Below are 26811 nucleotides of genomic sequence, written 5' to 3'. Positions count from 1 at the left end.
GTGTGGCAACAATGGCCTTCTCCATCCATCCATGCCATGTCATTGCGAAGAAAGTGGCCATGATGCGCAATACATTTTTATAGCATAAATGAGCCTCATCACTTATCTTTCAAGTGTGTTGCAGAAAGATAAACAAACCCTGCTTGGATAAAACGACTGAATTTTGAGTCTGCAGAGTATATCTTTACCTCTCAGAGTGTGCTCTGAAGCAATGTCTTGCCATGAAATGTACTAAGCATTGCTATGGATATTTGAGCACCTTCATATTAAAAAATGTAAATTGGATCCCATGGCCATGGTAGAATGAATGTGTAGATGATGTTGCTATAACTCAGCTCTACTCCACTGGAAAAGATGCTTACAAACAATCTCCCTCAATAAAAAATGAAACAGAGAAATATGTTATTCATAGGACTAAAACACATTTTCAGGAACTAGGACTAAGCTGTGCATTTCAGATATTGATCATTATGTGGACAATAAAGCAATTCATTTAGAATTGACTTTGGCAAGTATTATTGACCTCAATAGCTACTGGCTCCTGACTATATAAAATGTGCTATGTGGTTTAACATATTTAAGTGGTAATCAGCAGTAACCTTATAAAGGCAAAGGGCAGCAAAAGTGATAGAATTTTTATGCAGATGAGTCATGTATGAACAATGACAGAAGAAAAATCACTGTGTTCTAATTAATGAAAAAGTATTTTTAAGTTGTAACTCACAATTGTAATTTTGTTAGCAATCCAAAATGCAATTTAGAAAACATGATAAGGATAAACATTCAGAAACAGGTTCCTATATTTTTACTCTGAAAAGAGAATTACATGATGTTTATTATTAAAAATTATTTTCTCAGGGCCGGAAAGATAGCATGAAGGTAAAGTGTTTGCATTGCATGTAGAAGGATGGTGGTTTGAATCTCGGCATCCCATATGGTTCCCTGAGCCTTCCAGGAGCGTTTTCTGAGCCTAGAGCCCAGGAGTAATCCCTGAGCACTGCTGGGTGTGACCCAAAAAACAGAAAAAAAAAATTAGCTCAAAGCGGTTTTAAACTATAGATGCACCAAACAATTTTAAAATAATTTAAATGATCAACTATAAATGTATTAGCCAATTTTTAAAGTGTTGGATATGATTCAATAAATTAGAACAAATATAAATATAGCTCTCCAAAATCATGATAAAATTTTAAACTCACATGAAATCATTAACACACGCCTGCAGATTGACTGGTCTTTGGTGATCCAAGAACACTGACTTAACATAAGAACTAAAATTGATGAGGTTGATAGTAGGGAAGAAGGAATATATTATCTCTAAAACATGAAATTGTATAAATCTTAAAATAACTGATATATTTTTTTTTGGTTTTTTTTTTTGGGGGGTGGTCACACCCAGCAGTGCTCAGGGGTAATTCCTGGCTAGACACTCAGAAATCGCTCCTGGCAGGCTAGGGGTACCATATGGGATGTTGGGATTCGAACCACTGTCCTTCTGCATGTAAGGCAAATGCCCCACCTCCATGCTATCTCTCCGGCCCTCTGATATTTTATTTCTAATTTGTCACTACCATTATCAGTATGCAATATTTATTTTCAGCATGAGCTTCTGAGACAATGTCTAAAAAAATAGACTCTGCAAGACATAAAATCTAAAATTTGGGTGCTATCTTAAATCTCTCAAATCCAAGCTCTATGTTTATTAAATAAACAATGGCAACTCTGTATCAAACTTTAAGGAATAATCTAAACATTTAATAATATAATCTTTCAGTCTAAAGAATATTGCTATTTTCTTTATTGATAGGAGTTTGTGTACCCCCCCAATAATAAAGGTGACTCTCTCTTTGATCATTGTACTGCTGATTACCACTTAAATACAGTAAATGACACAGCGCATTTGATGGTCTCAGGAACCAGTAGCTATTGAGGTCAATAATACTAGTTTGAGCTAGTTCTAAGTGAATTGTTTTATTGTCCACATAATGATTAATATATGACTATAGCTTACAAAAGTCAATATTCTAATAAGGAAGGCACCATTTGTTGCATTTACTGTATCTCAGTACTCCCCATCAAAAGACAGTGAATTACCACTAAATTCACTCACAAGTTCATTTACCAAAGTGGCAAAGAACTTTAAAGCTTGGGGCTGGAGCGATAGCACAGAGATAGGGCATTTGCCTTACACGCAGCTGATCCAGGATGGTTCGAATCCCGGCACCCCATATGGTCTCTGGAGGAGCCTGCCAGAAGCTTCTCCTGAGCGCAGAGCAAGGAGTAATCCCTGAGCGTCACCAGGTGTGGCCCAAAAACCAAAAACCAAAAAAAAAAAACCAAAAAAAAAACAACAAAAAAAAGGAGCTTTAAAGCAAAAGCCCTATATACCTAGACAATGTCCTTTTGGACAGCTACTGCTCCATAATTAGTGAACTGACTTTTTGTTTTTGGCAAATCTATAATTTTTAGCAGTCTATAATATCTAAAATTTCCCTCACTTCACTCAGCTCAAATATTTCTTTATAGTATGTATTCCTATCCCACCTTCACTTTAGCCACTAACTCTTTCATGTCCAGCCATTTTACGTGTCTTTGCCTCCAAGTTCTCATCCAAGTTTGTCACCATACATATATTTTGGGTTTATTGGATTAATTATAGGTCCCAACACAGAACAACAACAACAACAAAAAAAAATACACAAAGGACTCGATATAAGTTATTTCTGCTCATTCCTGCATTCTCAGTATCTTTCTTAGGACTTCATACAATCATGCATGCTCAATGAAAGTATCAATGTATAGCATTCACTTGGTTAGAAATAATTTCACAGGGCTCTCTTAAGAATAAATTCCATGGAACTACAAATTATTCCTTACTATAATTCTAGTTAATTCTGAACATGAAAATCACTCTCCTTTGCTGAAGCACAAATTACCCATAGTAATGATAATTTCTCTATACAGATGCAAATGTGATAAATGTTAACAACAAATGAGTAAAGGGCATAAATTATATTACTATTCAAATAGAATTTTCCCACTTTAAAATTATCTGAAAATATTTTTCTATTATTAGAAATAATGTATGTCTATATTTGTATAGTATATATTTGATAGATTTATCACAGGCATATGTGACTTTGTTAGCAGATTCTTTTTTGTGAAGTAAGCACAACTTTAGGGGAGGTTCAGAGAAAGGAGAGGGACAGGAAAAAGAGAGGGAAATAGTAACAAGTAACAGGCTCAGGAGAGAAGATGGGCTTCTCCAAATGTTCACAGCCCAGCACAAAAGTAGGAAAGTCCACATGTCAAGAGGGGGAAATATGGGGTGACATGTATGTGGGTAACATGTACCCAGACAGCACATGTGCACCTATGAGCAGATTTTTAGTGTGACAATTGCTAGAATATTTGTAACGCCCAGTTATTATTTATTTATTTATTTATTTATTTATTTATTTATTTATTTATTTTTTGTATTTTTGGTCACACCAGGCACCCAGGAGTTACTCTTGGCTTTGTACTCAGGAAACACTCCTCACAGGAATGGTGGACCAGGATTCAAGCCACAGTCCTCCTGAAATGGCTGCATACAAGGCAAACACCCTACTGCTGTGCTATCTCTCCAGCCCCACACACCCAGTTATTTTTTCTGTTTCTGTTTTTTTGTTTGTTTGTTTGTTTGTTTGTTTTTGGGCCACACCTGGCAGTGCTCAAGGGTTACTCCTGGCTATCTGCTCAGAAATAGCTCCTGGCAGGCACAGGGGACCATATGGGACACCAGGATTCGAACCAACCACCTTTGGTCCTGGATCGGCTGCTTGCAAGGCAAATGCCGCTGTGCTATCTCTCTGGGCCACACACCCAGTTATTTTTACATGAAAATTACCACCCATGAAATTGCTGATTGATCATTTCATGCAAGTATTTAAAGATTTAGATATAGATTTAAGTCTGGGTTATCTGTAGTTAAAATTATGTTTGTTTTCAAAGCCAGCATGATAGGAAACAAATATAATTTTCAGACTAAAGATCAAAAGATCAAAAATAACCATCAAAGTAGCTCAGTTTGGACCAAAATAAGATAGAGATATGCATGTAGATATTTTGATTTATCTAATGAAAAATTCAAAAAAGCACGTTTCCATTTTTAAATTTCATCTGTTGAGGAACTAATATCTCTATGTGTCATTTAAAAATAAGCCTTTTTAGATACAATTTTGTTCCATAGTGTCACTAATTAAAAATAGTTAAAATACTATTGCATAAATACTATTCTTAAATCAAAAAGGAACCATACTAAAGAAAGTGGATGGAAAAGTGAAAGTATATAGCAAATGATAAAGTGAATACACAGTTAAAAATTCAATTATAAGAATTTTGGGCATTCCCCCCTTCCTATTTTGGGCATTTTTCAAATGCCTGACCCAGAGAAAATTAATGTCATTTGAAAAATGAAAATACTATAAAATAACAAGACAAAGCATTATTTCACCAATTGGTGTGATAAAAGAAGCTGTGGAAACAGCATTTGGCAGTGAATCCAAAAATAAAATAACTCAGGAAACAGAGGAAATCCTGACAAAGAAAGGTATAAAACAAATGAATAAACTCTGACTTCTTTCCTCTCCCTTCTCCCCATCCCCTCCCTCCCTCCATCCATCATTCTTTTCTTCCCTCCCTTCTTTTCTCTTCCCTCCCTTCCTCCTTCCTGCCCTCTTCCCTCCCTCACTTCCTCCTTCCTTTCCTCTTCTGTCCCTCCCTCCTTCCTTCCTCCATCCCTTCCTCCCTCTTTCCCTCCTTTCTTCCTTCCTTTCTCTTTCCATCCTCCATCCCTCCTTCCTCCCTCCTCCCTCTTCTTCCTCACCTCCATCGCTCTCTCCTTCCCATTCTTTCTTCCTCACTCTCTTCCTTCTCCCACCCATTCTCCCTCCTCCATCCATTCCTTCCTCCCTCCCTCCCTTACTTTTTTCATTCCTTTCTTCCTCTCTTTTTCCTTCCTTCCTTCCTCCCTCCCTTCCTTATTCCCTCCATTCCTTCCTTACTCCCTCCTTCCCTCCCTTTTTCCCTCCCCTCCTCCCTTCCTCTTTTCCTCCTTCCCTCCCACCCTTCCTTCTTTTCTTCCTTCCTCCCTCCCTTCCTCCTTTCCTCACTCCTTCCCTCCCCTTTTCCCTTCTTTCCTCCCTCCTTCTTTCCCTCCCTTCTTCCCTCCCTCCTCCTTTCCTTAATCTTTCCCTCCCTTCCTCCTTTCTTTCCTTTCTCCCTCTTTCCCTCCTTCCCTTCTTCCCTTCCTCCCTTCCTCCCTCATTCCCTCCCTCCTTCCCTTCCTTCCTTCTTCCCTCCCTTCCTCATTTCCTCCCTCCCTTCCTCACTCCTTTCCTCCTTGCATCCTTCCCTTCCTCCCTCCTTCCCCTTCCTCTCTCCCTCCCTTCCTTTGTTGCTTCCATCCCTCCCTCCCTCCCTCTCTTCCTTTATACATTCCTTCCTCCCTTCCTCCTTTCCTCCCTTCCTTTTTTCTCCTTCCTCCTTTCCTCCCTTCCACTTCCCTTCCTCCTTTCCTTCCTCCTTCCCTCTTTCTCCCTCCTCCATCCCTCTCTTCCTCCCTTCCTTTGTTCCTTCCTCCCTCCTTTCCTCTCCTTCCTTCCCTTCCTCTTTTTTTCCTCCTTCCCTCTTTTCCTCCTTTCCTCCCTTCCTCTCCTCCCTCCCTTGTTCCTTGCCTCCTTCATCCCTCCCTCCCACCTTTCCTCCCTGTCCTTCTCTCCTTCCTTCCTTCTCACCTTCCTTCCTTCCTTCCTCCTTCCTTCCTCCTTCCTTCCTTCCTTCTTCCTTCCTCCTTCCTTCCTCCTTCCTTCCTTCCTTCCTCCTTCCTTCCTTCCTTCTTCCTTCCTTCCTTCCTTCCTTCCTTCCTTCCTTCCTTCCTTCCTTCCTTCCTTCCTTCCTTCCTTCCTTCCTTCCTTCCTTCCTCCCTCCCTCCCCCCTCCCTCCCTCCCTTCCTCCCTTCCTCCCTCCCTCACTTTTTATGGCCACACACTGTGCTTAAGTTACACCTGGCTTTGCTCTCAAGGCTCACTCCTGCCAATGCTTGGGGGACTGTACGTAGTTCAAAATTCTAACCAAGGAAAGTGCCTTACCCACTGTACTATGTCTCCAGTTCCAGTCACTAGATTTCATTTAATGTCTACAAATACAAATGTTTTTCCTCAAGTAGAAGGGACACCTATTTTTCAAATATGAGTTATAAGTGCCAAGTATACTATCAACTTTCCTATTTCGATTTTTTGGATTGCTACCAAAACTAATCACTCTTACAAGAACAAAGAAAAAAAAATAAAGTCTGTTACACATTAAAAATACATTCTCTGAATTGATGCTCACAATCAATCTATTTGATAGCCTGATTCTGATAAATTTACACTAAAATTTTCACAAGTGTAAAGGAAGTTGTCCCCAAAAGACAGAATAAAAAATAACACAAATTCTAGCAAACTTTCCTATCTTTTAATTAAAAAGAAAGTGTGAAATTCCCTTACAAATGCTAATATTTAGAATGGACTGTTTTTTCTTTAAACACTGGTATTTGAGAAGATACGCTCCAGGCATCACATTTGGACCATTTGTTTTACCAGCTGCTTCAAAAAATATGTCCATGGTGGAGACCTTTTTTGCCTACCTTCACAATTGCTTTTGTTGAGGGTTTTTCTCTCCTTCCACATAGGACCATGTAGAGAAATGAAAACAACATCTGCTGAAAAATTTTATAGCTTTAGGGACTACAGGAACTACATTCTTATACTTCCTGTGACAAAAAAAAAATCACCAAAACTCCAATAAGGTAAATGACTTAAAAGACTGCCACATTCTTTTGGATTAAAAATAATCAACTGATTTAATTCGCTAATACTTTCTTGGTAGCAGCAGTGACAGATGTTCCCTACATGAGAGAGAGTCTCAATTAATCTACAGCTGGCTTCATTTTCTGGACATCCTATCACAGGAGAGGGGAAGAAGAAGAAGAGACAGCAATGGAAAAGTTTTAATTACTCATTTGCAACTGCATTTTTATTCTATTTATTATATCTCCCATGCAGATGTGCAGGTGAGGGCTGATCAAATGGAGAGGTGTACACAGTTCTTAAAAGCTAGAGTAAATTAATCATTTTTCCCAGGGTCTGTTGAAAGCCACTACACATTCATCTTAGTACCTCGTCTTTAAGCACAGTTTTTAAACTTTCTGCTCATGGGTCATTTGCAGGATACGTCATGAATCCTGCTGCCGTGTGGCCACCTGGTGTGTCTAAGAACCATTTGATAGTTGATGAACAAAAGTGATCCAATGGAGTTTGTGTTATACAGTCCTAAGCTATATCAAGTCCTATATGTCTCATAAACATCATCATCATCATCATAATTATCATCATATTCACTTTTAATTCCTCAACAACTTACAGTGTATGGTCTTTTATTGTGGTCTGAAATCAAACTTAGGTGGAAGGCAGGACTCACTATTTTTCTCCAATTACTGACTCAACAGAGTTCTAACACAAGTTCATAAGCTTTTCCTGGTTGCTGGTTGCCACCTCATCGAATATGTTATATAAGTTTTTAGATTCTTAAATTCCAAATACAAATGAAATAAGTTTTCAATATACAAAGTTCAGAGAATGAAAAAGAAAAAGAAAAGTGATATCTACAGATAGTCTCTAAAAAATCTGTACTGATAATTTTATAAAGCAAGATGTTATCATCACAGATTACTCAAGAGACAGGAAAGGTATGAAAGAATGAGAGCTATAAATTCAAATTTGGACATCACCTATGTGCACCTCACATTATTTTAGATTTTTTTTTTAGTTACCTTGATATAAAGTTAAGTATGCTAGCTCAAATATAGACAAATTCATTTCTCAGAAAAAACTCTCTACTTCAAGATGAAGATTAAAATAAGAAGATCAAAACTGCATTTAGATTCAAGTCACTCAAATTTATTTTTATTTAAATTTAATTGAGTAATCATAATTTGCAAAAAAAAATGAATCCATTATTCTTATAGTTGCCAAGTACTACACCAATCTCTCAACTCAAGATACCTCAATCATTTTTCCCTGGTCTTTTGTTTATAAGATGATCTGACCTTTGACAGCATTTATTCTAGATTTTAGGAAAATTATTCTATTTTGCCATTAATATCCTTTTACTGAGATGCAAAAACTACCTTATACTACCTGGCATACTCTTGGAATAATAACTTCCTGGGACTTCAATGAAATAAATATCTTGATCTTAAATCAGGTATTTCATAATTAAAATTTGAGCATAGGTTTGTATTTTTAAATATGCTATATTTAATGTGACAATTCCAGGGGTTCTCAAACTTTTTAAATCGGGGGCCAGTTCACTGTCCCTCAGACCATTGGAGGGTCTTATTATAGTAAAATCAAAACTTATGAACAAATTCTTATGCACACTGCATATATCTTATTTTGCAATGAAGAAACAAAACAGATACAAATACAATATGTAGCCCGCAGGCCATAGTTTGAGGACCACTGATTTAGACAGTGTTTAAAATAATTTTTTGCATAATTTCAAGAATTTAGTTTGTGTCCCCTGAGTAGTAAAATGTCAAAGAAGAAATTGTGGGAAAAGACTAACATATAGTTGCCAATTTTTATTTTGTTAACCAAAATTGTTATTAAACAGTACCAAAGCACTACTTTAAAAGTACATTGATTTTGGGCCAGAGAGATAGCATGGAGGTAAGGCGTTTGCCTTTCATGCAGAAGGTCGGTGGTTTGAATCCGGGCATCCCATATGGTCCCCCATGCCTGCCAGGGGAAATTTCTGAGCACAGAGCCAGGAGTAACCCCTGAGTGCTGCCAGGTGTGACCCACCCTCCCCCTCAAAAAAAGTACATTGATTTTAACAGACCTAGAGTAAATATCAGACTATAGGGCAGTTTTAAAAATTTAACTTAGTAGAAATTTAAAACATTGCTTGAAAGGTTTATTAAAAGCGAGATCATTTTGCATTTCAGCATGCTTACCGCTATTCATCTTTGCCTAAAAATGTATTCTCAGCATAGTATCATTAACAATTTATCACAGACATTATTTGTTACTTTGCACTACAAACACTTTTAGTTTCCATAAACTACTAATTGTTCTTAATTCTTGTCTCTTAATTCCCCCCTTGACAGAGAGATTGTTCATTTGACCTTAACTGGGTCAATGAACTACTACTCTCTAGAGTTATAGCAATAATCTGTGGAAAGAAGACTTTTCTTTTGCTTACTTGTTTGTTTTAGGGGCCTCTACTGTCTCTGTGCTCATTCCTGGTGACCATTCCATATGGTTATTTGGGGGACCATATGGGATAACAGGGATCAAACCCAGGTCAGCCACATGCAAGGCAAATATCCTAACTGTTGTTTTCTCACTTCAACTTCAAGAGGACCATTTTTTTCCTACCACCTTGGAATTCTCTATTGTAAAGTTAACCACCTTTACCTTTTTTTTTTTCCTATTTGATAATCAGTTCAGCCAAATGGACTGGATTATAGATTTAGGAATTTAATTCTGACTAATAGAAAACATTTCAATGACCTTGAGTGAATCAATTTTTCTAGGTAAGTATCAGTTTGCCACCTTAAACAAAATAATTGCAGTGGACTCTAACATTCTTTAAACTTGCCATCTGAGAGTTATAAAAATGTTACTATATAAATAGAATTATTATGATAGAGATGCCAAAAAGACCTTCATTTTATGGAAATGTGGAAGAAGAATATCTGTATTTAATTTGATGTCGAAGTGACAAAATAATATCTTAAACAGATAACTTACTGAGAGCACATTTCTCAAATTATATGAAGGAACTAGGGATAAAATATTTTTTTCATGGCAGATTTAAAATCATTAATAATGTTTCATTATTATTGTCTTTGAAAGGCTGTTTTAATATAACAAAATATTAATTTTAACACAGTTAAATTATGTTATCTCAGTCAGAACTCTCACTATTATCCATGAGTCCAACCTGATTTATTTTTATCTGTTAATACTTACCAACTGACCTCTCAAGATAGATTTTTGCCCTTAACTTAATAAGGAAAACTTATAATGACTCGTATAAAGATAAGAAAAATAGAGAAAAACATATAAGGTATCATATAATATAGTAAAATATCACCTGTGCTATGCATAATGAGAGAAAAAACATAAACTTTATTATTATTATTATTATTGGTTTTTGGATCACACCCAGCAGCACTAAGGGGTTACTCCTGGCTTTATGCTCAGAAATTGCGCCTGGCAGGCTCAGGGGACCATATGGGCTTGCAGAATTCGAACCACTGTTCTTTTTGCATGCAAGGTAAACACCCTACCCCCATTCTATCTCTCCAGCCCCTATTTTTTATTTTTAGAAAAAATATTGTGGAGGTCATAGGAGGGCAGAGTAGGTGGTACTAAGGTACTAAGGTACTAAACTACTAGCTCTGTGTTCAGAGGTCACTGACAGTGCTTGGAATTTGAAGTTTTCATCTAGGTCAGCTGCATACAAGGTAAATTCCTTAACCCCCTAAACTTGCTTTTGCTAGATCTATCATACCTTCTGTAGTGCTCAGTGTATCCTTGTTTAACTGTGCAATGCCAAAAGCCTCAGTCACTTATTAAAACACTAATTTGTAAATGTGATTTTTAAAACTAAACCTCCGTACCTGTTATTCCTACAAATTTCTCTCATTAGCTCTATTCCTCTTACCTCCTTGCAGCAAGTCTTCATTTTGTTCTTTGTATTTGAGTCATTGTTCAGAACCTTAACTCCAGGCACAGTATCACACCAGGAGGCCTTGCTAATGGAGAAAGTTTATGATGCTATTACGAAGCTTCCTAGTCACCAAAAGTTAATTTTATGCTCCCTCTGGGGTTAGGATACATTAGGATCTGACTTCAGTGTACTTGCTCACATGTGAGTCTTTTGAATTTCTATTCCACAGATTTCCAATGTATAAACCACATATTACTAATTTATAAGAAAAATCCTTAAATAACCAATGCATTTTTGGTAGTACTTCTAAATTTGGTTCTGAACTAATATTCTCACAGTCTCTTCTTGTTTTATCTGCTGCCAGGAGGCAGAACACATTCTTCACCTCAGGACATGGAACATTCTTTTGTGCTCCTCACTGTATAGTGCCTTACTCCTGACAGTCCAAGAGCTACCATATAAATAAACTATTGCCAGCAATGCAAGATGAAAACCTATAGATTAAGTCCCTTCAATTTTGTCTGTTCTATTCACTATCTGTGCCACTAAGAATGTTTTTCTCACTTCCCCCCACAAAACTTATAAAAAGCTACAAATCAAAAGTACAGGAAAAGAAGAGGTACTCAGCAGGAAACAAGTACCATATCTCAGTCATTTAGACATTTGTCAGCTCAATAACCCACAGCCAAGTTTGGGGAAGAATTACTGGGATGTGACACAGTATGTGGGCTGGAGTTCAAGGAAGCAACTTCCAAGCAGTATTGGAAGCAGAGAAAAAGGTTAGCTTGTGGTGCCTCAGAGGCAGGGGGCTACAAAACACAGATCTGCAAAAGGTAAAATAAAGCAACTTGAATTAAAAAAAAAAGTATACAATCTGTGTAAAGAGCATTCTATTTTTTTGTCATTATTCTTGTCATGCTTCATATATAAAATGATGACATACTTAATGATGGGGAAACTAGCTTTTTTGTGTACTAGCTTATCTGCTGTGTTTAGGTAGTTCAACAGAAAATTTACTGAGATTGAATTAGGATGGGCAAACACTTTCCCCCCACCAAAAAAAAAAAAAAAAAAGTTAGCTTACTCCTAACCTGCCAGGGCTCTGCAAATGGAGACCACTAGATAACTCCAGCTCCAAGTCTGCTTTTCTAAGTAAGAACCATTTGAAATAGCCACATTTACTTATTCACACACTCTGCATGGCTGCCTTTGCATTACAATAGAAAAGCTGAGCAAATTGAGTGGAACTGCAAGTTTCTCAGAGTCTAAAATATTTACTTTCTCACTCTACAGAAAAAAAGTTTGCAGGCCTTTGCTTCTGATAACTCAGCTGACATATCTGAGCAGATGGTGATACAATATTGACAGCTCCCATATCTTTTAGAAAATGGGTGAAGAGTCTTTGCACTTAAATATGTAAGTCCTTGCACTTATATAAGTAAACAAAACTCAACAAAAGGTACTCAAGCATTTCCTCTTCTTTTTATCCCTTTAACTTGTGGGGTGGGGCACATCTTTTAATGCTCCCAGCTAGGGAAATCATTCCTAGTGTGTGTGTCGGCAGTGTTCATGTTCTGAGAACCAAAAGGATGGTCTCTAACAATACCTGGTTGAGCTTAAAATAAAACAAACAAACAAACAAACATTAAACTAGTTCCCATTTATTTTCTGCAATACAGCAGTTTGCTCGTTTGACGTGTTAATAAACTAGTCTAAAAATGAAAAAATATATCGAAAATGTCTATATGTATAAAATATATAGATGATTAATATATATTAAATGACATGTAAATAAAGTTCATTATATTGTAAAAGTTTTAACATGTAATAATAGAGTAATACAATTGTCAGAGTTAATAACTATGAGTTAAGGAATGCCTTTCTTGATAGAACGAGGGTACATTGAGGAAATAGAGCATTTGCCTTGCACTTGCACACAGTCAACCCGGGTATGATCTTCAGCAACTCATAGTTAGTCCCTGGAGCCTCCCAACAGTTATCCCCTGAGTGTAGCCTCAGAAGTAATCCCTGAGCACCACTTCCTGGAATAAAAGGCCAGTTGATAGCTATCCAAATCTCTAGAAACAAAATTTGGAAACCTCAGAAATGTCTTGCTTGTCTTTAGGGTTACCAAGGGAGAAATGTTTAGCAACTGTGTTTTAAGAAATACAATTAGTCTAAGCTCCACAAATGAGCAGGACTGCTTCAAAATTTAGTGCTTTAATAACCATTTTTCTGGTCCTATGCTCTCATGGTAATAAAAATAAAATATCTGCTTTCAAAACATTCGAGTTGAATCTTTGTCAGGGACTACCTAGATAGATAAATAAGAACAGAAAGGGTGTTTTATGGGACCTCTAAAGCCAGAATGCTGGCTGGAGCTGATTTCCCAGTAGGGAGTTCTGTAACTGCTCTAATTCGGCTCCCTCTCCCAGAATTGAGAGAAAACCCATAACTTGAGAGAAAGCCCATTACAAAGATGTTTGTCCTGATGTAGATATCCTAAAAAAATAATAAATAAATTTTACAATAATAATAATAAATAAACGTGTGAATTTTTAGCCCAGATGAACATGATAAGCATTTGAACAGATTATGTTATTTTTCTGGTAATTACTGAATTATTGGTCTAACCAATAAATATTGTACATGGAGTAGAGTCAGAGCTTTTAGTCTATGAGGCTATGATCTCTCCGACTTTATGTTTTTTCTCTCCTATTGTTTTTATAAATTGAATCACTATGAGATACAAAGTCATAAAGTTGTGCAACACTGAGAAGTAGTATAATGTTAGACCATACATGCCTCCAACAGTGGACATTTCCTGTCATCAATGTCCCCAGTTGCCCTCCCACCCTTCAGCTTGCATCTATGGATTCTTTCTCTTTTCTTAATCTTTAATGTCCCTTTTTCAAACCATTCATCAAAGGCCAGTCCAGGCAAGTTTTAGCTTTCTTGTGTAGTTACATCACTTTGCAGGTACAGGTTTGGAGCCCCATCTTTTCTATTGGAAGTCACAGTAGTTTATATCTCAAAGTAACTAGAAATTAACTTAAGTAAAGTATCATGTTTGTGCATAACCAGCATGGTTACCTAGGTTACAGGTGTGATAAGAGCAGGCTTCTAACAGCTGATTTCTACCTTTGGGGGAACATGGCAAGCTTATTATTAAATAAAGCCATTATCAAAATTTAATATATACAAAACAAAAATCAAATATCTATAATCTTGATATTACTGAGTTCTATATAATTTATCAGGTAAATATGTTATATAAGCTGTGCTACTGAGTTTTATTTCCAACTCTATAGAAACCAAGAAACAGTAAAAATTAGGTGAATATGTATGCACGATCTAGTTCTTGTGAGTGGGGGTTGGGTCATATCTACTGGTGCCCTGGGTTACTCCTGGCACTGTGCTCTGGAAACACTCCTGTGAAGCTTGTATTTTCCAGGATTAAGCCAGCTGTGCACAAGAAAAACAACTGACCTGCTGCTATATTCACCAATGCATGCTATGTTTTTAATTGAAATTCAATGGTTACAATATTATTAATGATTTCTAATGCACAATTATAAGAGGACACCTATTACCAGCATATCCATCTCAGTCACCCAAGGATCCAACTGCTTTTCCTTTGATCTGATTATAACTCAAATGTGTGTCCAATTCTCCTATTATATCACCTTTGGATCTTTGTTACTGCCTCACTGTATATCTTTTAGTTCTTCACATGAGAGATTATTCTGTATTTTATTACTGTCCTGACTGACTTCATTCAGTATGCAAACACTTATTGGCAAGTTTTTCTATCAGTTTCATCGTGAACACCATTTTCACTCTTTTTTTCTTTCCTCTTTGTCTCAGTCTTTTAACTTATTTCTCTTTCTTTATTTCTACTCCTCACAACAAAGTTCTTCATCCATAAAGCCTGTAATCTCTTTGTTTTTTTTTTTAATTTTTCACTTAGCCTTAAAAGCAGCAAAGAGCTATCCTCTAATTATTAGTTCTTCTAATTTGACAAGACATATCTGAAACATCATCATAAAATAAACTACCTTGAAATGTTTTCTCTTCTAATGCTCGAGTCATAACCAATTTCAAAATGCTTTGATCTATTAACATATTTTATATTTTCTTACTTAATCTTTATGAAAAGTTGTTAAAAATTTAATTTAATATTCAAAATATAAAAACAAGTATTTTCCCAGATAAGCAGAAAATTTACTTAATAATCACAGGTATAATTCAACTTATAAATTAATTGAGTACATTTTCCTACTTCTGTATAAAATTAGAGAAATTAAGATTTAATTCACAGCACAAAATATATCATATGTCATGTTTTTTAGAAAGAGTAAACAAAGCATTAGGTTCTAATCAAAGTGTTGGCTTCCAAAGGCTTCCATGAATTAAAAAATATAGCTATATATATATATATATGCCACTTCACTGAGAAAGATCAAAAGATAATCTTACCTAAAATATGCATGTTTTAGAGCCAGTGAAATAAGAAAGTGTTTTCCTGAATGACTTTCCAAACACATTTAGATTTTAAATTAAGCACATGAAAATACATATTTTTAATAAAACACATCCATTTTCTACATATTTTCTCACCAATTCAGGAACAGACCCTGCTGTATATTATTGAAATAATTTTGCTCCCTCACTGGCAATTTCTGAAACAAATGCTAAATTCCTGAATAAAAGTTTTAACTAGATAATTGATAATCTATTAAAAACTTTTTGGAAATTAACTCCCACATACCTACCTTTAAAAGTTATCCCATTGAATAATGCTTTCTCACTCCCCCCAACATAAGAATAATCTTTTCTTATTGTTGTCGATTGATTGGGTGGTTTTTTTGGCTATTATCATTGATCATTTCACAGCATGGCTTTTTGCCTCCTTACCCAATTACAAAGTGCCACTTATGACTTCCAGATGCAAAGCACAGTTAAGAGATTTATAATCCACCTGAAAATTTGGTTTGCTTCTTTGTGAAGTTCTCAAAAGATAAGGGTAAAGTATAAACAATAGGGAAGTAAAAAGTAAAAGAAGAGGATTTCAAACCACATATTACAGAGAACAGAATCACAGAACAACACCACAACAGTGGACTTTAAAACAAGATGTCAGGACAGGTGTGCCAGACAAGAGACACATGCTTAACTGCTATGCCAAGGAAAGCAAACACATGAACATAATCATACACAGATGCTATGACCGCAGCTCTTGGGGCTGCCATGATCCAATGGAACTAATAATAAACACAGGAACCCATGACATAACTAAAAAAATAATAAGTTACCCCATAACTCATACACTGTTCTTTCTGGGTTAGCCTGGATGTATCATTTGGATGAAATACAAGATGGTGCTAGTACTGACCATGCATTGGTGATGGAGGCCATGGTTAGTTGATTAGCTACAAAACTGTCACTGCATGCCACACAATGATTCCAGGCTTGTTCAGAAATCAAAGATACAACAAATATTTCATGTCTGCAATAAAATTCTTTTTATGCCATCTGATACTTGTGGAGAGAGGTGTATTTTTCTGTTTGTTGTTTCTGCTTGTTTTTCTTTATGGTTTTCTGGGTTACTTGGTCTCCTTGAAATTAATCACATTATTATAAAGGACAGAGTAAAGGCAAGTGACTGGTGCAGATAAGGGGAAAAATAAAAGGGAAAATCAAGGAAATTAGAAGGAAAATATATAAAGAAGAAAAGGAAAGCACAGTATTTCATTCTTTTGTACACAACTTTCTTGGATTTTATTGGGCATGTTTTGTTTTGAACTAAATAAATACTAAAGGGATGATAAGGAGGAGAACCTGAGATTAGGATGGCAAGAAAAGATTTTGTTGCCTTAATTGATTTGCATATCTATATATCTCTCATTATTTAAAAATAATTATTATAATCATTCACAGAAGTATAGCAATGAGTTTAAAATAGCCATATGACCATAATACTAAATGTGAGTCAAAACAAATAAATTGAACCACCAAAAATTCATGCGGCACAAGATGAGGTGAAATGACAGAAAAATGTTCTTTAAAAATATACACATTATATATCTATTTATATATGTACACAGATGAACATATATGAATAGATATATTTGTATAATTTTCTAAACCCCTCCCAATAATAACTGAATTATGGAATTATAATTATGGTACAAAAAACTAAAGAAAAATAAACATGCTATGTTCTTCAAGTTAAAACAGTATCATGCATGTCCCATGTGGACTGATGTGAGAATGATGGTATGAATTTCTGTGTAAACACATGATTGATGGTAGGGGCTGTTGTTAATCTCTGTTTACATTAGTCTTATATCATTTATACTGTGTCTACATATATATGGAGAGATAGGCACTATATATGTAGCATACGCATATTATATATAAATATATATATATACACACAGTACATAAGCTGGGGCTTATGGGAGAAAAAAATAATGTACCAAAAGGAAAAATAAAACCCATTAGAACCTCTCTTCTAAAGCCCAATCCCTCTTTAGTTTTTAAAATTTTTAGGGGAGGATTGCTTAATGATATCATTAAGCTAACTCCTTACAAACTACTTGCATTGGCCATTGAAATCAGGAAGTTCTCATGAATTTCATTTGAAATTATTTCTTCAACACACCCATCCTATAGTTACCACCTAAGAGTTAAACCCTATATTATACTATCACCATGGTGTTTATAAAAACACTTATTAGTAGACAAACTTATTTTTAATCATAATAAATTAAAAAATTTATACTAGTAATCTAAATTATAAAAGAATGCTCTTTAGGGTTAAGACTCCTGTCACTATTTGGTGTCAACTGTGAGTTTTTTCTTGCCTGTCCTTGAATGAGGTATATGCTTTTTTCTAAATTAAAAGACCTCTCAGAAGTTTAATAATATTAGTATTAAGTATTTTCCATTTATTCTCTACATTTATTGTTTTTCTATTTTACTACTTTACTTTTATTCACCTTATTTAATTTATTATTCCTCTCTCTCTCCTTTCTCCTCCCCCCAATACATTTTTATGTGGTAGAGATAGCATGGTGGTGATGATCCGGAATCACATTTGGTTATAAGGTTCACACATACATTTAGTGTGTGCTTGTTGGAGATACCAGTTTTTCACTGTGGTACTAGGAGGCATAAATAATAATAGTCGTGCTGAGATTGGCATATGGGATTGTGTTAAGAATCAAGCCCAGGTGTTCATGCATGGCAGATGATATTTTTTTTACCATTGAGTCACACCCCAGGTTCCAATTCCCTTGTTTTTATATCCAATACCTACATTAGACTCTGAACTCTTGGATGTTATCTTGATTTAATATTATATTCCTACTACCTATTTCAGTGCTGATACAGTTAATTAAAAATGTTGCTTGTATAAATTATGATTTATTAAGCTTTCCAATGAAGCCTTCTTACTTATATATTGATATTACTTCTATTAATATATCACAGATTATTTAACATTGAAAAGGAATGAAATGTTTCCTTTTAAAATATGTATTTATATATATTTTCTTTTTTTTTTTTTTTTTTGTGGTTTTTGGGTCACTCCCGGCAGTGCTCAGGGGTTACTCCTGGCTCCATGCTCAGAAATTGCTCCTGGCAGGCACGGGGGACCATATGGGACGCTGGGATTCGAACCGATGACCTCTTGCATGAAAGGCAAACGCCTTACCTCCATGCTATCTCTCCAGCCCCTATATTTTCTAATAGTCTATTCATTAGGTACATATTTCTATATATCATACCTACCTAAGCTACTAGTTTCTTCCTTTATTCAAGCCAGCTTACTTCCATATACTCATAATTTTAGTCAGACTTTGATTTTATAACATTTTACATTAGGAACTTCATATGCTCCAATAGCTTAAAAATTATCTTGAAGTAAATTGGGTTAAAATTAGCACCTTTATTTGTTCCTATCTGTGAAATTTTACATAATAAGAACCAATTTATTTTTTATACTTCATTAGAGAAGTATTATCATTGTAATATTTCAACTGAACTTTACACAATATTATAGCAAATACAAACTGGAAGAATTTTGGTTCTTTTTCTGAGTATTAGTGAGGTTTCCTTATAATAAATGCTTCATTGAAAAATGTCAAAATGATAAATATTAAGAATCCAGTTATGCCTGGAAGACACAAATGTGATACTTGGTGTTTCACCAAACTTAAATTTTACCCACATGGGTCAGAAATTTGTTTATGACTAAAAATGAGGACAAATGCAAAAGTGAGGACTATAATTGAAAAGTAAATCACATCTGAGAATCACTTTGGGAAAATAAATTATTTTGTGATCTCAGATTACTGCCAACAGTTTAATCATCTCCTTCTACCCAACCATTATAAAAGTTGTTTTGTACAGTACTATTGATAGGTGGATATATTTCATATTTACTTTCCTTTAATCCTCTGATGTCCCTTGAAATTTGATCCAGGACCATTTAACAAAAGTAGAGACAAAAATTTAACAACTGACAACTAGAAAATATGTTCTTGAATAATAGCTAGATGAATAGATATACTTAATGATTGCCATTCCCATTTCCCAGATGTAAAATACAATACCTTTTTATTTTTTTCTCTCCTTTTTGTGCTACACAGAACTAAATTTAGTATCTTGAGACTGTACATTTGTGAACATTAGGACATTGATTGTTTTTTAATTCACAAAAGCTACTCTAAAATATATCAGAATTATTTAAATTTTCAAAGATACATTAGACTGGAAGAAATATTAATTTAATCAATGTATTCTAAATTATTGAATAAGCTCCCATATTTCAGTCACAAATATGAATTTACTAAAGGAATTAGTATTTGTCTTTCATAATCTCATGGGTAAATCTCACTTTCTAGTGGTTATTAAAGTTCTCTGTATTTCTTTATTGCTTCATTGTTGAAATGGCAATTCATTGTAAGGGCAATGGAATTCAGTGAACTTCAGAATTTGATATTAACAAAAGTAAAATATCAAAAATTGGGTTTATGTGAAACATATATATGAAGATAAAAATTAGAAATATTAAAAAATACTGACTCACTTTAGAAAATATGTGAATGCTTATAAACTAATAAAATTAAAATCCTGACTCATAACTATAAATACTTTAACAATTATTCAAAGTCTTGATATTTTTATCGGTTGGTGATTGCTTTATTGTGCTATTGTAGTTTAAATCTTTAATCGTCCGTTCTTAAAGCAAATATTCATAAGACATCATTTTATCTGTAACTTACTAGAAAATCTTATTACAAAAGAAATATGGGATAAGGTAAGAAATAGTTTTTGATGAAGAAAAATTGACTTTTTAGGGTAATAATTGCTTTTATGAAGTATCTTTTGTTTGTTTGTTTTGGGGCCACACCCAGTGATGCTCAGGGGTTACTCTTGGCTATGCACTCAGAAATTGCTCCTTGCTTTGGGGACCATATGGGATGCCAGAGGATCAAACTGTAGTCTGTCCTAGGCTAGCGTCAGCAAGGCAGATGCTTTACCGCTTGTGCCACTGCTCTGGCCCCTAAATGAAGTCTCTTATTGGGGTGTCTCCAAAGGTATATGTAGAAGACCAAGATCTATTTCTGAAGATTGTTGGCCAATGGAGGCTCTGGACTTAGAAGACTGAGAATGTGGATTTAATAATAACCCTGAGGTGCTAAGAAACTCACTGTAGTACTTTGTGTGAGGGATTTCCAGGACCACAGCTAGTGATGCTGGGGGCCTTCACCCAGTGAAGTTCTGGGACTATATGGTGCTGAAGTTCAACCTGGGGTAAGCCACAGATAGTTATGTACCTTCACTCCTATTTCATCCCTGTCTTTCATCTTTAATTTTAATATATTATAAAGTATTTAAATAATCACTTTATCACTCAACACATATTAACTGTGCTTCCAATCATGCCATGTTCTTATGCACTAGTATTTTTAGATATTTTTCTCAATTGCATATTTCCATAAACATTTAGAGGAGATTTTAAAGTTCATTGATTTTATGAAGTTTCTAGACTACTCAACCAAACTCCAAGAAAAATGAAGTTATTTGTATGTGTTATATGCAAATATGCTTAAACTCCACTAAACAAGGTGATCGCTATAGAGAAATGTGGGTATACAAAAAATTGCTTACATCTAATAAAAATCAGCATCTTTGAAATTCACTTGGTTGAAAGAAATCAAAATAGCATTTACAGTATGAGATTTTCATAAAGACAGTTTGTGGGTTATAGCATATTCAAACTGCCCACATTTTTATTTATTTAGCTAGTTAGTTAGTTTTTTTGTTTTTTGGGCCTCACTCGGTGAAGCTCAGTGGTTACTCCTGTCTATGTACTCAGAAATCACTCCTTACTTGGGAGACCATATGGGACGCTGGGGAATGAAGCCAGGTCCATCCTAGGTCAGCTGTGTGCTAGGCAAATGCCCTACCACTGTGCCACCGCTCCGGCTCCCCTGCCAATATTTTTAATAATTCTTTTAGATTTGGGATCACACTTAGTGGTCCTTAGGGATAACTCCTGGATTTGTACTCAGGATTCATTCCTGGTGGGGCTCAAGGGGCACATTGAATACTCAGTGCTCAGAATTAAATCCAGATTGGCTGCATGTCAGCCATAGAGTTTAGTCTTTAGGCAATCTGGTCCTAAACTGTCCACCTTTGTCAAAGATAAATATTTTACTTGGACCTAAGTAAATCAGGAAAAAATAAAAAGCATGTGTGTGGTAAGTGCTCTATAATTGAAAGGGCTAGAAAACAATAATCAATGAATTACAAAGTTTTTGAATCTGTGACACTACTAAATAAGATAGCACAAAATCTGGTTTAGTTAAATTTGTATTTCCAGTGAATCTCAGGCCTGGGCAAAGTGTAAATTTTTAGAAAATTAAATAAAAACAGGGTGTTCAAAAGTAATATTATAGTTTTAATATTCAGAGAGAATTCAGGATAAGTTTGTCAAAAATTATATAAATTTCCCCATTATTCGCTGCTATATGGTCAATGCATGCCTTCTCTTTAGGAGGCTCAGAATGATGCTTTATATACAAAGGCTTTAAGTGTTTTTCATTGAAAATCCGTGTTGGCTTGCAAAATTCTGGAAGCTACAGGGATATTTCTCATGCAATGCAAAAGAGGGTCTGATAGCTTTATGCATCTAACCTTCATCAGTGTTAATCAGGTCCTCTGGGCAAAAAGCACAGCATCACTAGGAATAGCTCTTTGCTTCCTGAATTAAATATTTCCCTGTGTATCCAAAGAAATGATCAGGAATGTTTTATTGAGTAAATAAATTTAGAAAGAATATATGATCATTTTCCAAATATAATAAGTGAATAATTCCAGGCAGCGGTGATCAATATCAGTGTCTCAGAGCAACATATTAGCTCCTTCGGGGGGCCTTATGAGTCATTTATAGTTTTATACCACCTCTAAGACTCCTCTGAGAACATAACAGATTGTTTCAAAAACTAATTTTCTCCATTCTCCCATCCCAATATAACCCAAGAAATAGTGACTTCGACTATATACCCTTTTCCTTCAAACCTAATAAAATACTTTTGCCACTGCTCAAAATCAAATGGCTTTAATTTGGGGCTCTTTAAACTTAGAATTGTCTATATTTAAAACCAAACAATAGTATTTACCTACAACCTAGGTAACTGTAAAGTTAATGCACCTGATATCAAAGTTCTACTATGAAATTTACCATAAAGAGGAATCTGGGGAAGAGAGAAAGTGATAGGGAAAGACAGTGATAATACTTTGAAGTGGTAAAACCTCAATATTTAATTTTATTTTTGAGTTCAACATATACTGTGCTGCTCAGGTCTTACTGTTGTAGATGCTTAAGGGACTAGGGATGGTTAGAGAATCTACCCACTACTACCAGCATCAAGGAAAGTACCATAATCATTGTTCTTTCTCTCTGGCCCCAAGTCTTAACTATTATAAACTTTCAATCTATATATTTAGTTAATACTGTTACATATACATATAAAGTAGTGCTCTAAAAGCAAGAAAATTTGAGAAAAGTTAAACAGAATGCAATTAAAGTAAAGTTCATATAAACTTTTAAACGTGACAAAATTTTACCTTTGGGGGCATCCTGTCACATTCAGACCTGAGTCTTTAACACATGCTCAACCTTGCAGCAGATTCTCAAAAATGGTTATTGAATTGAGTTATATTAAAGAGGTAATTTAAATTAAGTTTCTTAATTTGATTCCCTGATACTTGTTTATGAAAGGTATTAGAATAAAACAGATTCTAATGTAGAGATAAATTGTATCCTGAGGGCTGAGAAATATTTAATGACTGAGTAGATTAATTAATTAAAACTTCCTACCTAAGTTCTGATATGTAATTAGATGATTCTTCTCTTTGAGGTTAAAACCCTCGTAAACTGAGAATATTACACAGTAACCTAAAAAATATGATCAGCCAAGTCACACTTGTTTTCTTTCCATATAACTGAACTCCTAAAGGAACATCTTACTCCCTCAAATAGAAAAGCCCTAAATGATGTTATATGCCCTGTAATTTAAGAATAAAAACTAATAGAACTTCCTGGATCCAAAGCCACTTGCAAGATATGAAGCTTTTAGGCTACCAAAAATTTTTAAAAATTTGTAAATAATTTTGAGGTAAGTAATGGAAAATTTTTACTTGATTATATTATTATTTCATGAAATGACTTTATAATTAGCAGAAGAAAAATTTTGATGGCTCACCTTTTAAATGAAAATTTAAAAAAATTATGGCAACCCAATGAATCAACTAGAATATTCTATTTATTTCACTTAGCTTCTACATAAATAACCCAAATACAGCTTTTAATTATATTAAACATACACAGAAATTCGATGATATCTGTTCTCTATTATATAAATATATAAATATTTAACTGACAGCAAGTCTCAAAACAAATGACTTGGGAAAGTTTATAGGAAATAATCAGGGATTGCAATTTCTTGCTGGACATTATATATAGCTCACTATAAAGAAAGACCATAAAACATCAAAATGTATCTGGATCCAAATGGGAACACACTGCAGCTTCAAAAATGCCAAAGGTCAAGAACTTCAGCACAGTAGATACATTCTGAAGCATCTCAGCAGTTGACAAGGCATGGTTCAGTACTAATTTTGTGAATACTATGTATATTTCTATATAAGTTCTCTAAACACACACTGAACAAAATTAGTATAAATATAATACCATGTTAACTGCTGTTTAAATCCCATGGAAAATGTAAATTTTAGTTCTATTGTCACCTATAATCCCTGAGAGTTAAATTAATTTTATATAGCCTCTCTTAGATTCATATTTTTGTGATATCAAGCCCAATAAAACCTATTCAAGACTCCACCCCCCCCAGTCAACATCATAGGTACTATTGGCTCATAGACATTTCCTACGGTTAATTAATGAGTCCGGTGGCTCAGAATTTGGTTGTGTATTATTGACTTTTATTAAACTATCAAAGGGTTGACCTCAAATTCCCCTGAAAGCTTATCACTCCTTCCATGGGATTTGATGCTTTCATTTATATGAGTATTTATATATGTATATATATACATATATAAATATAGGAAATAAACACATTAACACGCTATAATATATAACACATGTATATTCACATATATGTATGTATTGTTTTTTGCAAATGAAAAATAAAGCAAGCAAAACAAGACTGACCTAACCTACCTGTACTCGGTTCACATTCAACAAAGTCTTCGTCATCACTGGAACATTCAGCAGATGAAACAAGGTCATCTGATGTTGGCTGTACATGTCAAAGCAAAAAATAATGGGGTAGAGAAAGAGAAAAAAGAGACATAAGAAATCTAATGAGTAAAAGCATCAAAGATTCATTCTGTATACCTTCATTATTATTTTCTAAGGGAGGCCTGCTCTAGAATGGGGAACTTTTAACTTCTTTGTAGCTATGAATGATTCTGGGACTAGACAATCTTTATGGGCCACAGATAAAACTAATTGACTACTGTAAATGATTCCAGGAGATCTATATCTACCTTATCCATGAAAATCACAGTCTTTCCTATTCTAACTCTATTCTAATTTTTATGACATTTCTTTTCTTCATTCTTCTTATTATTTTTTGTTTTCGGCTTTGGATCAAAACCAACTGTGCTCAGCCACTATCCTAAATAACTCTTGAATCACTCCAGGGAATCTCAGGTAGTACAAGGAATAGCCACAAGGATAATTTCTTGGAATTTAACTGCCTTAAATTTCATATTATCTATCTGGTCCTTATTTTAATTTTGATAATCAAAAGGTCAGATAAAAATCTGTTTGAATGTTGAAGAGTGTAAGAGTGCAACTGAGACAGACATATGTTACAATGTTGAGAGTGAGTTGATATATAGATTGTATGACCTCAAATGAATGAAAAGGTGCTAGTAAATCAACAGGCTTCTGCCGTAACTGATGAATACTATATTGCAGTCAGTTCACAATTAGCATGCTAGCTTTTCTTGCTAACAGTAATTTCTTCATGTAATTGCTGCAATTGGCTGAATTAGTAATGTAATCCCAGCACAGACATATTAAACAAAATCCTCAGCACACAGCTAGGCCAGCTTCTAAAGAAAGCAAAGCACTCTTCAATTGCATTAGCTATTCCAGAAAGGACTGGGAATATGGTTCAAATGATACAGAATTTACATTGCATGTATAAGGCCCTGGATTCCATTTCTAGCAGTGTATGACCTTCAGAACCTTAGTTCATGACCCCTGAAAACAATGTTAAGTGTGACACCCCAAAAATTACAACTCAGAATTTTTACGTTTGTAATCTCATTTAAATATAGATATCTCATAGCTATCATTTTAAGGAATAAACTGCAAGAAAGAGTGTTGTGAGCAGATCCCCAAGGGTTGCATCTTTTGTATATGGCCTACATGAGGTTCGATTCCTGGCACCATATAAGGTCCCTCAAGTTCTGCTAGGAGTGATTCTTAAATAAAGTAGATCATGATCCCAGAGGGTAAACACTTGAATAATTTATAGATTTATCATATTACTTCTTTGAGACAAGGTTTGGGGACCACATCAATGATATTCAAGGATCACCCCAGCTCCAAAGTTAGTAATCATCCTGGAGGACTCAGAGGATCATATGGGATGCTGTGTATTGAACACAGGTTAGCCATGTACAAGGCAAGTGCCTTACCTGCTGCCTCCAAAATATACTTTTTAAAGAGAATTAAAATTTTAAGAGGTTAAATGTTTTGTTTATAAATAAAAATGTATAAGAATGTAATGAGAAACATAGCTAATAAGAAATATACTGAAAATTTGAATAGTTATAGGGTACCTGAAAATGGCTTCCTTATATGATAGTTGGAAATGAACTGAGCCTCTCCAGAGTTCATCTGTTGAAGTCCTAAACTGATAATGTAACTGTATTCAAAGAAAGTGCTGTTTCTGGATTCTGAATTTTATTCGTTCATCAGAATTTCTGTCTTTAATTAAGTACCACACTCTCTTCATTATTATCACACAATTTAGGCTGAGGAAACAAAACCCACCCATCATCTCTAAGTCTTGAATTGTTTTGGCTATTCAGCATACTAAACTGTATTTTTACTTGTCTTTTTAAAAGGTCATGGGTATGTTTATAAGACTGCATTAAATCTCTATAGTGTTTTGGCAGGGTTCATTTTTGACTGTATATTAATCCTTCCAATTCATGAACAGGGAATATGTTTCCATTTCCTTTTATCTTATTTTGTTAGCTAGTGATATATAGTTTTCTTTATATGAATATTTCACCTCTTTTGCTGAGTTGATTCTCAGGTACTTGATTTTTGGATATACAATTTTGAATGGAATTTGTTTTCCTCTTTATTTTATTGTTTGCTCACAGGAATGACAGAGTTTTCTCTTTGGAGGGCATAATATTTGAATGCTTATATTTGTGAAAACCTATCATTATCAGCACAGTAAATCCAGGTGTGTAAAA

General features: G+C 34.7%; 1 protein-coding gene across 11 annotated transcripts in view; it reads right to left on the bottom strand.

The window, feature by feature from the left end:
* The window catches only part of LOC126003964 (neurexin-3-beta), a 1607127-nt gene that overhangs the window by 25296 nt on the left and 1555020 nt on the right, over positions 1-26811 (bottom strand). For all 11 annotated transcript variants that reach the window (XM_049770305.1, XM_049770308.1, XM_049770307.1 and 8 more), the window contains one exon: positions 24527-24605. In XM_049770305.1, the coding sequence (XP_049626262.1) occupies positions 24527-24605 (79 nt within the window). The remainder of the gene's footprint in view (positions 1-24526; positions 24606-26811) is intronic.

Source organism: Suncus etruscus, chromosome 3, assembly GCF_024139225.1.
Source record: "Suncus etruscus isolate mSunEtr1 chromosome 3, mSunEtr1.pri.cur, whole genome shotgun sequence".
NCBI classification, from domain to species: domain Eukaryota; kingdom Metazoa; phylum Chordata; class Mammalia; order Eulipotyphla; family Soricidae; genus Suncus; species Suncus etruscus.
Note: the sequence above shows the minus strand (reverse complement) of the source record. Positions and strands in the feature narration are given on the sequence as shown.